General features: G+C 38.2%; 1 protein-coding gene across 11 annotated transcripts in view; it reads right to left on the bottom strand.

Annotated features, from left to right (window-relative positions):
• The window catches only part of CPEB3 (cytoplasmic polyadenylation element binding protein 3), a 246448-nt gene that overhangs the window by 115367 nt on the left and 116526 nt on the right, over positions 1–14555 (bottom strand). For 9 of the 11 annotated variants that reach the window (XM_037727736.1, XM_017498193.2, XM_017498195.2 and 6 more), the window contains one exon: positions 6621–6644. The exons of the other annotated variants lie outside the window; for them this stretch is intronic. In XM_037727736.1, coding sequence (XP_037583664.1) covers positions 6621–6644 — 24 coding nt within the window. The remainder of the gene's footprint in view (positions 1–6620; positions 6645–14555) is intronic. 11 annotated transcript variants of the gene reach the window in all.

Here is a 14555-nt window from a genome sequence, read left to right as displayed (position 1 = left end):
TTCACTGTTGTTGCTCAGACTGGAGTGCAATGGCACGATCTCGGCTCACCGCAACCTCCGCCTCCTGGGTTCAAGCAATTCTCCTGCCTCAGCCTCCTGAGTAGCTGGGACTACAGGCATGCACCATCATGCCCAGCTAATTTTTGTATTTTTAGTAGAGACGGGGTTTCACCTTGTTGACCAGGATGGTCTCGATCTCTTGACCTCGTGATCCACCCGCCTCGGCCTCCCAAAGTGCCGGGATTATAGGCATGAGCCACCGCGCCCGGCCTACCACAACCTTAAAAATATTCATTTCACTTACTTATTGTCTTTCTCCCTACTAGAGTGACCACTGAGCAATGTCAGAGACCACATCTGGAGTCTAGAACAGCATAGGTATGCAAACACTTAAGGAGCAAAATTTGGGTTGAAGGCACAGAAAATCCCTCCTTCAGTCTTTCTTTCGGCCCCTCCCAGATTAACTTCCCACAAAAGTGAAGAACTAGTGATCTTCCTCTCACTATCATCTGTGCTCAACTTTTCCTATTACTATGAGAAGTAACATTTTCAGATATTGTAACCATGAACATTCAGAAAATTCTCAGATTCATGTCCATGTTTTATTCCAGAATCATCCATACCTTTAAACAAGCAAGCTCATATAACTGGGTTTGAATTAGCAGGATGGCATGCTTTTACCATGGTCTCACTGGGAAAGCTGATCTGTCTCCCCTTGAGCAGGCTTTTGACAGAAATACTCAACTTTGGGCCAGGCACGATGGCTCCTTCCTGTAATCTCAGCACTTTGGGAGGCTGAGGTGGGCAGATCACCTGAGGTCAGGAGTTCAAGACCAGCCTGACCAACATGGCGAAACCCCGTCTTACTAAAAACACACACACAAAAATTAGTCAGACACAGTGGCACACATCTGTAGTCCCAGCTACTCGGAAGGCTGAGGCTGGAGAATCACTTGAACCCAGGAGGCAGAGGTTGCAGTGACATAAGATCACGCCCCTGCACTCCAGCATGGGTGAGAGAGCAAGGCTCCATCCCAAAAAAGAAAAAAGAAATACTCAACTTCACACACACACAAAAAAAAAAAAAGAAAGAAAAAAGAAAAAGAAATACTCAACTTCAATTCAGCATACAAGTTTGTTTGGTTGGACTTTAGAACTTTTGTTATCAGTTAAGTAACCCATTAATATACATATATTTTTATGAACTAAATATATGCAGGAGTACATTTATAACAGTAACTCTAATCATTCTTTTTATTTTCTCATTCGCACTGTTAAAAGGACCTTTTATATTCTCCTTACTGCTCTACAACTAGGAAATTCTGTTAAACATCAAAAATACTGGTATGGGCCAGGCATGGTGGCTCATGCCTATAGTCACAGCACTTTGAGAAGCCAAGGCAGGTGGATCGCCTGGGGTCAGGAGTTTGAGACCAGCCTGGCCAACATGGAAAAACCCCATCAATACTAAAAATACAGAAACTAGCCGGGCACGGTGGTGCGTATCTGTAATCCCAGCTACTCAGGGGGCTGAGGCAGGAGAATCACTTGAACTTGGGGGGTGGAGGTTGCAGTGAGCAGAGATGATCACACCACTGTACTCAAGCCTGGGTGACAGAGCAACACTCCATCTCAAAAAACAAAAACAAAAATACTGGCATAGCCAACATGTCTACTTATGGACAAGAGTTTCATGGAGACCATAAAAACTCATACTCATGTGAAATGAAAAGCACGGTATATATTAAATGTGTAGGCAAAAACCTTAAATGACACTACCTGGTAGACTAGTTATGTTTTCTCATTTGCATTATTAAAAAGACCTTTCATATTTTCCTTACTGCTCTATCACTAGGAAATTCTGTTAAACATCAAAAATACTGGCATAGCCAATATGTCTACTTACGGACAAGGGTTTCATGGAGACCATAAAAACTCATTCTCATGTGAAATGAAAAACACAGTATATATTAAATGTGTAGGCAAAAATCTTAAATGATACTAGCTGATAGACTAGTTTCTAACAGGGGTTGCAGTTGTTAGGATGTCACATATTAAAGCTTATCAAAGGCAGAATGCTCCCAAAGAACAATGGCAAGATTCTTTGGTGTGAGTCTTATTCCACAAACAAAATCAAGGTTTGTCTACTGAAACAAAATAAAAATGGATATAAATGGGAAATATAATTGGGTATTTTTAAACTCTATATGTAATTGATATTTATTTTCAAATCTTATTCTTTCACATCTAATTCTTCTCATTTCTTATTATAACTGCTTCAACAATATTACTAGAAGTACTTGGTTTGCAGTCTACCTTCAATATCCCCATCCAAGCCTTGAGCTGATGTTCAAGTTATCTCCTGCTTTCACTACTTTTATCATAAACCCTCTTTCTAAAGCCTGACTGTGTCCAGGAGTTTCACCCTGTGTTTCAAAAACATTCATTCAGGCAGCATAGACCGTCTTACTGCCAGCTTCTCCTCTCCAGCTGGCCTCACAGGATACACTCAGAGATATGTACTCCAAGCATCTGGTCATGGCAATCTCATCTTTAAACTTTCTTCTAAGGAGAAACATACTAGAAAGTCTTGCTTCCCATTCCTATTCCATTATCCAAATAGGTCCTGAAATGCTACTTATCGCAGGAAACTTTTCCACACTTATCAGGAGAGATGTAAAAGTCCACTGCCAAATTTGTGCTAACAGAACTCAAAACTTTCACATATATTATATTCACTTTATTTCTGTTCCTAGAAAATTTACCAATGTGGCCAGGCAAGGTGGCTCATGCCTATAATCCCAGCACTTTGGGAGATGGGTGGATGGCTTGAGACCAGGAGTTCAAGACCAGCCTAGCCAACATGGTGAAACCCCATGTCTACTAAAAATACAAAAATTAGCCAGGTATGGCAGTGCATGCTTGTAGTCCCAGCTGCTTGGGAGGCTGAGGCAGGAGAATCACTTGAACCCATGAGGTGGAGGTTGCAGTGAGCCAAGATTATGCCACTGCACTCCAGCCTGGGCAACAGAGTGAGGCTCTGTTAAAAAAAAAAAAAAGAAAAGAAAAGAAAAGAAAAAAGAAAAAAAAATTTACTAACATATTTATGTAACACAAAGAACATAATTTATAGCTCCAGTTCTATTCTTATTCATAGGTAGAGGGAGGTAACATACATCAGCAGACTTAATTTTTAGGCTTTTTGAGAAAGTCTAAATGTAAATTAGAGAAAAGGGATCAAGCATTGATTTAATCCCTGATCACATGAATAAATGAGCATAAGGAAGGCTGCCAGTTCATCAGAAGTATGCCATGCAGAGTTGGTTAAAATGAATACATCTCAGAGAATAAGAGTTCTAGATATGAGATCTAGATATGCTTTATCCCATATGGTTAAATCATTACATTTTAGAAAGATGACTTCTTTTTCAGCTTTGGGAATGAAAGACTTACTGAAAGCATGGACAAAACATTTTCTGTCTGTTCTTTTTTAGTTTCAGAAAGCCAACATTCAGTCTTCTAGCCTTTGCACTTCTTTCTCTCTCTTTCTTCCTCTCTTTCTTCCCTTCCCCGCCCCCTCATCATTTTCTTCTTCACCTACAACTATCAAACTGCAGAACAAGAGCAGGGACCAAGCCATTCCAGGAAATATTTAGTGAAGCACCTCATGCTAAGATCGTGACTTCTGAGAATAATAAAGTCAACTTTACAAATAGATGTGGAGAAAGTAACATGAAAAAAGGAAGAGTATTTTTTTTCAGAAGCTTAGAAACTATAGGTGACTTTATATTCTTGATATATAGTATTAATATGTCATTATTTATAAAATAATTAAAAAAATAAGATGTCAAACTGTGCTCTGCATAAATGTATGGTGTTGTTTCAAATTAATCCTTATCAATAATCACTTAATAAGGGCTAAGTATACATAGGGTCCAGTGTTAGGTACTAGAGACAACTGTACTGAAAGAACTTACCCCAGCTGAAAAATCAGGGCATTCAGAAAAGACCGCAAGAATGAAAGACAGCAGAATCAGAGGTAAGGTTTGAACTAGTAAAAAAAGGATAGACCTTAGATAAGTAGGTGAGAGGAAGAGTGACCTATATGGCCAGAGAGTGGGAAAGCAAACAGACTGGTCAGGGAAAGATGACGTGGGAAAAATGAAGATAATGAGTTGGTGAAAGAGGCAGAGGCCAGATCGTGGGGATCCTGAATTGAGAATGGGGGTGACACAGACAAAGTGGTATTTCAGAAAGATGAAGCTATAGAAATGGAACAGGAGAAATAAAAATAGTAGAAATGAGAAGGACAAGGCCTGACAAAGCTAGATGGAAAATCTTGACAAGGTTTGGTGACTGCGCCGGGCGCGGTGGCTCACGCCTGTAATCCCAGCACTTTAGGAGGCCGAGGCGGGTGGAACATGAGGTCAAGAGATTGAGACCATCGTCGTCAACATGGTCTCTACTAAAAATACAAAAAATTCGCTGGGCATGGTGGCGCATGCCTGTGATCCCAGCTACTCAGGAAGCTGAGGCAGGAGAATTGCCTGAACCAGGAGGCAGAGGTTATGGTGAGCCAAGATCGTGCCATTGCACTCCAGCCCAGGTAACAAAAGCGAACCTCCATCTCAAAAAAAAAAAAAAAAAAAAAAAAAAAAAAACTACAAAAAAAAAAAAAAAAAAAAAAAAAAAAAAATGATTTGGTGACTGATTAGTACGTGAGAAGAGGAAAAGCGAGTCCCTGCTGTCTATTCTCCAGATGGTATCTATTTTCTATATAAAATAGTCCATTTCCTATTCTTTCCTGACAGTGATCATTTTTCTAGCAACATGAAAAAAATATGGTACAAAATATTTCTTAATAACATTATTTCCAGGCTTTAACTTTTTAAAATTTAAAAAATAAGACAATAACATTTAATGATATTCGTTTCCACAGATAGAAAATAATCATTTACACAAATGTTTTTCCATTCGATGATGATGAAAAGCAAAAGTGACTATATGATTCGCCATACATACATATTAGGTTCTGCCAATATTTACTCATTCAACAAACATTTGCTATGGAATAAATGATGAAAGCATTGGTTGGGTAAGCATAGGCAGATAATATTTTTAATTTTTTTAAATAACAAAATACTATGAGTTTAGCATCATTATCTTCTCTTTGTAACTCAACTACAAAGTCAGAGACAGCTGATGAATGGTAAACATTAGCAGATAAAGAGCCAAAAGACACAGATTCTGATCTTGACTCTGGCTTTAACTTGGTCACACAGCAAGTAAATTACTTCTTTTCCCTCAGCTTCTGCAAATAAGCATGAAAGTAACTTATATTTTGGAATATTTTTAATTTACATGGATAGGTTTTCATTTCTTTTTTTTTTTTTTTTTTAACTAGAACTCCATTAATACTCTGAAGTAGGACAAGACTGGTTTGATTACCTCATAATTTACAGATGAGCATAGCAAATCTAAATGATAAGGCAATGATTACAACCTACGTGTCTGACCCTAAGTCCCATATGCTTTTGACTACATCCGGCTTCTCCTAGCTACTTCACAAAATTATTTGAAAAACTACAGATATGGGAAATGCTTTAGAACAGATACAGCATTACACAAATGAAAGCTGTATTGTTTTGTTTGGGTATGACCAGGAGAGAATGAAGGTTTTCCTTTTTTTTTTTTTTTTTTGAGAATGAAGGTTTTATGGGGACCAAAGCTTATTTTGGGATCCCTCTTCAAGAAAAAGAACACAGCCAGGCACGGTGGCTCATGCCTGTAATCCCAGCACTTTGGGAAGCCGGGGCAGGTGGATCACCTGAGGTCAGGAGTTTGAGATCAGCATGACCAACATGGAGAAACCCCATCTCTACTAAAAATACAAAATTAGCCGGGGGTGGTGGCACATGCCCATAATCCCTGCTACTTGGGAGACAGAGGCAGGAGAATCGCTTGAACCTAGGAGGCAGAGGCTGTGGTGAGCCAAGGCAGCACCATTGCACTTTGGCCTGGTGGGTAACAAGAGTGAAACTCTGTCTTAAAAAAAAAACACACAAAAATTAGGGAGACTTTGGAATGGGTCCAAGCAAGTAAGAGGCCCTGAAGCTTAGGCTTCATTTACCTTCGGAGTAAATCTGCCTCTGGACATAGCAGAAAAAAATTCACCAGCCAACCTAATAAGATCAAGAATTGCATTTCAAAACCCAAGTTCTGCCTTCTAAGTTGTATGAAAACACAATGAATACAGAAAAATACACATGCTTGGCCTTTATTTCCTCATCTTTATTCACAATAAGCCATACAACAAAAATCTTCTAAGTAGAAAGTCTTTGTCATGTCTTTTTTAGAATTAAAAGAACAAAAAAAAAAAAAATAAAAAAAAAAAAAAAAAAAAAAAAAAAAAAAAAAAAAAAAAGAACAAATTACCAACAACAAAAAGTAATTGTAATAAAAATGATAAATTATTTTACTAAAATAATTAAGCTAGAACATCACACCATATAATAATTATTGGTTTACACACACACAGGTATAAATACACACACACATAAACACACTCATATTTACTCACAATTTGGCAAGCAAAAGATCTCATTAAAAAAAAAATTTACCTCGTCTCCGCCCATAGCTCCTGGCTGCATGTAAACATAGAAGAAAACCATGGGTATTTGTATCAAAATGGTGAATTTAGAAATTAAAAAAAATATATTCATACAAAGCTTTTCTATGTATTCTTGGAATTATTTAATTGATATGAAGATACTGTTCAACTTGACTACAAACACTGTATTTAAAAAAAAAACCTTTATGAAATACAAACTAAATCACAATATTAAAAAGAAATTTAACTGGATGTGGCAGCCACTGGAACAGACACAATGGATGTTTCAGAAGTCTTATGAGGATTTATATTGGAACCTATTATCTATATCAAAGTATTTTAAAACTAATTTATAAATCTTCATTTGTACTTTTATCTTGCCACCAGATAAGAAAAAAAATTATTTGTTCTAAATAACTAAAAGCTATACCATGCAGTGGTCACTGAATTTCTTAGGACACACACATTCCCCCCAAACATACATACACACACACACTCTCTTCATAGATTCCCCTGAAAAATGTATAGAAATTTTATATACAACTAGCTGTTACTTTACAGAATGTGTTTCTGTAAAATTTTCAGTAAAGCTTCTCTTATTGTCTCCATTTACTTTCAACTCAATATTACAGATGGGGGAATGTAATATCTTTTTCATCTATAAAATGAATTGCAAAAGTAAAATGAGATTAAGGCACTGGGTCCCCCTTAGGCCATGCTTAATAATACAGTGCTTTAAAGGTTTTCTTCCTCTTCAAAACTCCAGGCCTACAGAATGTACTGTTACAATGTTTAATAGAGCTAGACTGTGGTATCATGTATCACTAAAAGATCCTGTCATGTAGAATGATTTTCAGAGTGGAAAGTTTCTCAAATTTGAAACCTCAGGTTCTATTTTTAAAAATGATTTAGAGCTTAATCCATTTTTTAAAAGCGTGACAGGCCAGGTGTGGTGGCTCACATTTGTAATCCAGCACTTTGGGAGGCCAAGGCAGGAGGATGGTTTGAGGTCAGGAGTTTCAGCAGCCTGGTCAACATGGCAAAACCCCATCTCTACTAAAACTACAAAAAAATTAGCCGGGCATGATAGCTCATGCCTGTAATCCCAGCTACTCGGGAGGCTGAGACAGGAGAATCACTGGAACCTGGGGGATGGAGGTTGCAGTGAGCTGAGATCACGCCACTGACCTCCAGCCTGGGCGACAGAGCAAGACTCTGTCTCAAATAAGTAAATAAATAAGTAAAAGCATGAAATGTCACAAAAGTAGCTTATATTGAAAAAGGAAGATAATTTGGGGTTATATTTACAGTGTAAGATAGTAAGCATTAAATAAAATGATTTCTGGCCAGGTGCGGTGGCTCATGCTTGTAATTGCAGCACTTTGGGAGGCTGAGGTGGGCGGATCACCTGAGGTCAGGAGTGGAGTTTGAGACCAGCCTGGACAACATGGTAAAATGCTGTCTCTACTAAAAATACAAAAATTAGCCAGGTGTGATGGGAAGCGCCTATCGTCCCAACTACTGGGGAGGCTGAGGCAGGAGAATTGCTTGAACCTGGGAGATGGAAATTGTAGTTAGCCAAGATCGTGCTACTACGCTCCAGCCTGGGTGACAGAGTGGAACTCTGTCTCAAAAAAAAAAAAAAAAAAAACAACAACAACAAAACACCAATTTCTTCCACAGGAAAATAATTCGGACTTTTTAGCTGGATAGTTGAAACATGACTAAGCCAATCTCATCTTCTACTATTTTCTACTTTTCCTCAGGCATCAATCAGACTTGCCCTCACTCCACACCTTTAACCTCTTCACTTTCCCACTACTTAAATATTAGAAGGAATTATCCAGCTCAAGCTCTATTTTTTGCTTCACTCCCCGTGTACTACAATCCTCAATGAAAAAAATCTGGTTCTTTTTTGTTTTTTTTTGTTTTTGAGATGTAGCCTCACTCTGTCACCCAGGCTGGAGTGCAGTGGCATGATCTCTCGGCTCACTGCAACCTCTACCTCCCAGGTCCAAGTGATTCTCCTGCCTCAGCCTCCTGAATAGCTGGAATTACAGGTGCCTGCCACCACGCCTGGCTAATTTTTGTATTTTTAGTAGAGATGGGGTTTCGTCATGTTGGCCAGGCTAGTCTCGAATTCCTGACCTCAAGTGATTCCCCCCACCTTGGCCTTCCAAAGTGCTGGGATTATAGGGGTGAACCACCATGCCCAGCCGAAAAAAATCTCTTCTGAACTTACACTGCTATTTCTGTTTATATCATTTACAAGAGCAGATGCATTCTAAAAACAATTTAGGGGACTTTTATACTGTTTATTATTTGGAACCCAGAATTCCTCTTCTTACAAAAAGTATAATAAATTGTAGGTAGCCTCCTAGCTTGACCCCTCCCCCAAATTTGCTTCATCCATAATTACATGGATTAATACTTAAAAAGAGATGAAATAAATTTTGATATCCCATGACTTGTCCCTTTGTCCTTTTTTCCCATCATCAATGATGTTACACTGCCTGACACCCCAAAGAAAAATCTCTACTGAGAAAGGAAATACCCCACATTTTTAAATTATTTATTTCTCTCTCAATCAATAATTTTTTTCCCATTATATCTGACTTCTGACCATATATCCAATGAAGACAGATCTGACTGCAATACTAAGGTACAAATGATTCACTGGACATTAACACCCCTAGAGGATAAATGAGAATGTTGTTCACACAGGTCTTCAACCACTAAACATTCAAGTAATACAGATGAGGTTAATAGATCTAGACAGGCATAGGGGTGGAGGGGAGCATGTTGAATCGGAGAGAGAGGAAGAGTTATGAAAGACCTACCTGGGAGTTTTGTTTGTTGGTTTGCTTTTTTGAGATGGGGTCTCACTGTGGCACAGAGGCTGGAGTGCAGTGGCATGATCTCTGCTCACTACAACCACCACCTCCTGGGTTCAAGTGATTCTCCCACCTCAGCCTCCTGAGCAGCTGAGATCACTACACCCAGCTAATTTCTGTATCTTTTGCAAAGAAAGGGTTTCACCATGTCATCCAAGCTGGTCTCCTGGACTTCAAGGGATCTGCCTACCTTGGCCTCCCAAAGTGCTGGGACTATAAATTGGTTCATGATGGCTGGGGACTCTGATAACAGAGAGACAGGATGGTATATGGAATAGGGAGCCAATATCAAGTAGGGACCTGAGATGCTTAGATTTGTTTGTTTGTTTTTAGATGGAATTTCGCCATTGTTGCCCCTGCTAGAGTACAATGGCGCGATCTCGGCTCACTGTCACTTCTGCCTCCAGGGTTGCAGAGATTCTCCTGCCTCAGCCTCCCGAGTAGCTAGGATTACAGTTGCCCACCACCTTGCCCGGCTAATTCTTCATATTTTTAGTAGAGACATGTTTTTACCATGTTGGCCAGGCTGGTCTCAAACTTCTGACCTCAGGTGATCCACCCACCTCGGCCTCCCAAAGTGTTGGGATTACAGGTGTGAGCCACCTTGCCTAGTGGCTTAGATTTGTTTTTATCATTGACTATGGAATTTATTACATACTACCTTGGTCCTGTTATAGTAATTATCACAGCAGCTAAAACCTAATGAATGCTTCCTATGTGTGGGGAACAGTTCAAAATGCTTCATGTGTATTAGTATCATTTAATATACCCCACAACTTTATGACATATCCTTAATTCTTTTTTCAGATGAGGAAAATGGAACACAAAAAGGTAAATATCTTGTCCAAAATCACATAGCTAGGGAGCAATGAATTTGGAACTTGAATCAAGCAGTCTGGCTCCACAGTTCACACAAACAACTCACTAGGGGACAAGGTCCATATCTTGTACTCCTTTTAATACCCTTTAATATACTTGGAAGAATGCTCTATATCAAGTTGTTACTCAACAAACACAGCTTGCTAGCTGAGTACACAATCATGAACAGGAGTAATATATGTCTTGATGGCCTTTAAAATATAGGCCAACTCTGTTAGTGGTTTAACATTTGATCGAGTTGCTCATATGAGGGCCATTTGTAAACAGTCTAATTAGAGTCAAACTCTTCCTTTATTTATAGAAAGACAATGAAATGAACACCAAGGAGATATGGGAGTACAAAAATAGTGGTTTCTGGTTTCCCCTAGAAACTCTGAACAAGAAAGAAAGTTGAATATATAAACCTACAGCAGCCAACACAAAATCATTCCACATTTTTTTTTTTTTTTGAGATGGAGTCTCGCTGTGTCGCCCAGGCTGGAGTGCAGTGGTGCCATCTTGGCTCACTGCAACCTCTGACTCCCAGGATCAAGTGATTCTTCTGCCTCGGCCTCCCGAGTAGCTGGGACTACAGGCGCATACCACCACACTGGCTAATTTTTGTATTTTTAGTAAAGACTTGGTTTCACCATATCGGCCAGGCTGGTCTCAAACTCCTGACCTTGTGATCTGCTCGCTTTGGCCTCCCAAAGTGCTAGGATTACAAGCGCATCCAGCTGATTACATATTTTATAAAATGGAGTAATGTGACTTATTTCAACTTTCTAATATCCTATCTATGCTTACCAGATATAACAAAATACAATATTCTTTCGAATGTCTACTTCCGCCAAGAACTTTACTTCTCAATTATCAACTATTACCAGGCTTGAAGATATAATTCTTTTCTTTTTTTTAAGAGATAGAACTCTTTTACTGTTTCATATATATTTAGCAATTTAGAGCCCATAAAAATTACCTCTAATTTTTGAAGTCAGAGTAGTGTTACCCTTGGCTAGAGATAGTAACCAGAGCAGACCCTAGGGGTGTAGTTTGAGGTGTTAGTCATGTTTTGGTCTTAATCCAGGTACTAGTTACAAGGGTGTGCTCAATTTGTGATACTACATTAAGCAACATATTTATTAAACCTATGTATTTATGGTTTGTGTGCTGTTTGTATTTGAATATATAGTTAAAAACAAAACATTACAAATATTTTAGATTAGTTCACTGGTTATAAAAATAGTGCAGAAAATCCACAGCACTAACATTTTTGTAGCTTTTAAATCATAAACCTGAATAATTAAAAATTGAAAAAAATACTTATTTTCAATCCATCAGAATAAAAATTAAAAGGTACATGTATTTTACAGGGGAAAATACAAGAATTATTCCAAAAGTGGATTTGTAAGGTCAGTGACAAGTACACTGTGAACAGCACTCTCATGTTAGTGGTATGGTACTTTGTTGGGCATATGAGGCAACATTAAAATAGATCATCTGTTATTCCTTATGATTTGGCCTACACTAAGTTTTAATGGCTACACTCTTACATATGAGACTACCCAAGGGAAGGGCATGTTAGACTCTGCTTTGTTTTTTAAAGACTTTATATTTTTAGAACCTTTTTGGTTCACAGCAAAATGGAGAGGAAGGCCCAAAGATGTTGTACATGTCCCCTAACCCCCACACTTGGATAGCTTCCCCAATTATCAACATCTCCCTCCAGAATAGTACATTTGTTAAAACTGATGAACCTATGCTGACACGTCATTATCATCCAAAGTCTACAGTTTACATTAGGATTCACTCTTGGTGTACATTCCATGTGTTCTGACAAATGTGTAACATGCATCCACTGTTACAGTATCATATAGAAGAATTTCACTGCCTTAAAAATCCCCTGTGCTCCATCTCTTCATTCCTCCCTCCCACTTAACCTCTGGCAAACACTGATCTTTTTACTGTCTCCATAGTTTTGCCTTTTCCAGAACGTCATATAGTTGGAATCATATGAAACCTTTTTAGATTGTCTTCTTTTACTTAGTAATATGCATTTAAGGTTCCTCCAGGTCTTTTCATGGCTTCATAGCTCATTTGTTTATAGTGCTGAATAACACTCCATTATCTGGATGTACCACAGCTTATTTATATCTTGGTTGCTTCCAAGTTTTAGTAATTATGAATAAAGCTGCTCTGAACACCCATGTGCAAGTTTTTATGTGGATATATGTTTTCAACTTCTCTGGGTAAATATCAAGAAGTGCAACTGCTGAACTGCATGGTAAGAGTATGTTTAATTTTGTAAGAAATTGCCAAACTTGATCTGGTGTTTAAATCTAAATGAACTCTTCTGTTACATGGATTCATCTGAATTTGAGGAAGTCTCTCGAAGCAAGGTAACACCATATATAGATTCCACAATATAGGCTCGAAAAATGAGAAAGAGCAAGAAAAAAAGAAGAGGGTAAGGAAGAGGGGGAGGGAATGGGAAGGAGGGAGGGAGGGACTGAGGTGTAGGTAGGTAGGTAGAGACAGACAGATAAATATTCACTCTACTGTGGATCAAAGCAGCACACAACATGTTTTCAAAACAGGCAGAGCCCTTGTGCCTGATGAAACAAGAATGAAGATCCAAAGGCTTTAGTATAACATTTCATTAATGGACATGGAAGTTTTTGTCAAGACTATTAAAAGTCACTGTAGGAGAGGCCAGGCGCAGTGGCTCATGCCTATAATCCCAGCATTTTGAGAAGCTGAGGTGTATGGATCACCTGAGGTCAAGTGCTTGAGACAAGCCTGACCAACACGGAGAAATCCTATCTCTACTAAAAATACAAAATTAGCTGGGTGTAATGGCATATGCCTGTAATCCCAGCAACTTGGAAGGCTTAGGCAGGAGAATCGTTTGAACCCGGGAGGCAGAGGTTGCAGTGAGCCAAGATTGTACCATTGTATTTATTCCAGCCTGGGCAACAAGAATGAAACTCTGTCTTAAAAAAAAAAAAGAAAAGAAAAGAAAAAGTCACTATAGGGACAAATTATTACTTTCCTTGTAATAAAATCAGTTAAGAAACATCTTGCAACTTACTTTTTGAGTCACCATTTCAGTAGGCATCATAAAATTATTCAAACATCTAATGCTCCCTTTCAGTTTCCCTTGGAGTATCAGTCATAAAAAAAAGTTCACTTAAGATGGGTTAAGATCTTAAAGCTTGAATCAAAATGTCCCGCCTTTCCCTCCTTAGACTGTAAATTCTTAAACAGCAGGAGTGATAGGGTTTGTCTCTATATCCTCCTCCTATATCTTTGTCTTATAATGGCAGATAAGATACTTTTAACCCAATGTTTGATAGCATTTCTCAAACTAGGCAAGTTATAATTGAAAAGATCAATTTCTCCATGAACAACATGAAAGTAGCAAGTAAAAAAGATGCTTGAAGGGAAAGGATGTATTTTCATCTGCTACATTTACATTAAGTATTTGTTTTTATTTTTATTTTGTTTTATACATATTAAGTATTTGGATGTCTTAAAACTCCTTCCTTCCCTTCTCTTTCACTCTTTCACATTCTTCTCAGAAAAATATTGTTTCCATTGTATTTGCAAACCAAAAAAGTAATACTAATGACTGATAAGCAAAATAGTAGCATTGCTGAGATATTTTATAAAAGGAGAATATCATAAAGTAAAATAACATAATAATATCTACTGCTAATTTATCATATTCCAGGCATATGCTAAGTACTTAACATGTCTTCTAATTCCCAAGGCAGCTATCATTATATACATTTTCAGATGGGCAAACCCAGGGCCAGTGAAGGTGACCGGCCCAGAGTTATGCAGCTATTAAGCAGCAGAGCTGGGATTAAACCCAGGTTTAGTCTGGCTCTAAAGCACCTACTTTAAGTCAGGATATTATTTACAGTCAATAAAATTTATCCACTTTAAGTATGTAATCTGATTAATTTTGATAATTATATACAGACATATAACCACCATCATTATAATCAAGATAGGACAGTTCAACACCTCTGAAGATTTCTTTGGGTGCTTTTGCAGTTGATACCCTCCCCTAACCCATGGCTCCTGGCAAGCACTGATCTCCCTTCTTATCATAGTTTTGTTTGCCTTTTCTATGATTTCATATCAATGAAACCAATATGTTTGACTTCCTTCACTTAGCATGTTTT

This window comes from Cebus imitator, unplaced genomic scaffold, assembly GCF_001604975.1.
Source record: "Cebus imitator isolate Cc_AM_T3 unplaced genomic scaffold, Cebus_imitator-1.0 Scaffold238, whole genome shotgun sequence".
Classification (NCBI taxonomy): domain Eukaryota; kingdom Metazoa; phylum Chordata; class Mammalia; order Primates; family Cebidae; genus Cebus; species Cebus imitator.
This window is presented reverse-complemented; position numbering and strand designations above follow the sequence as displayed.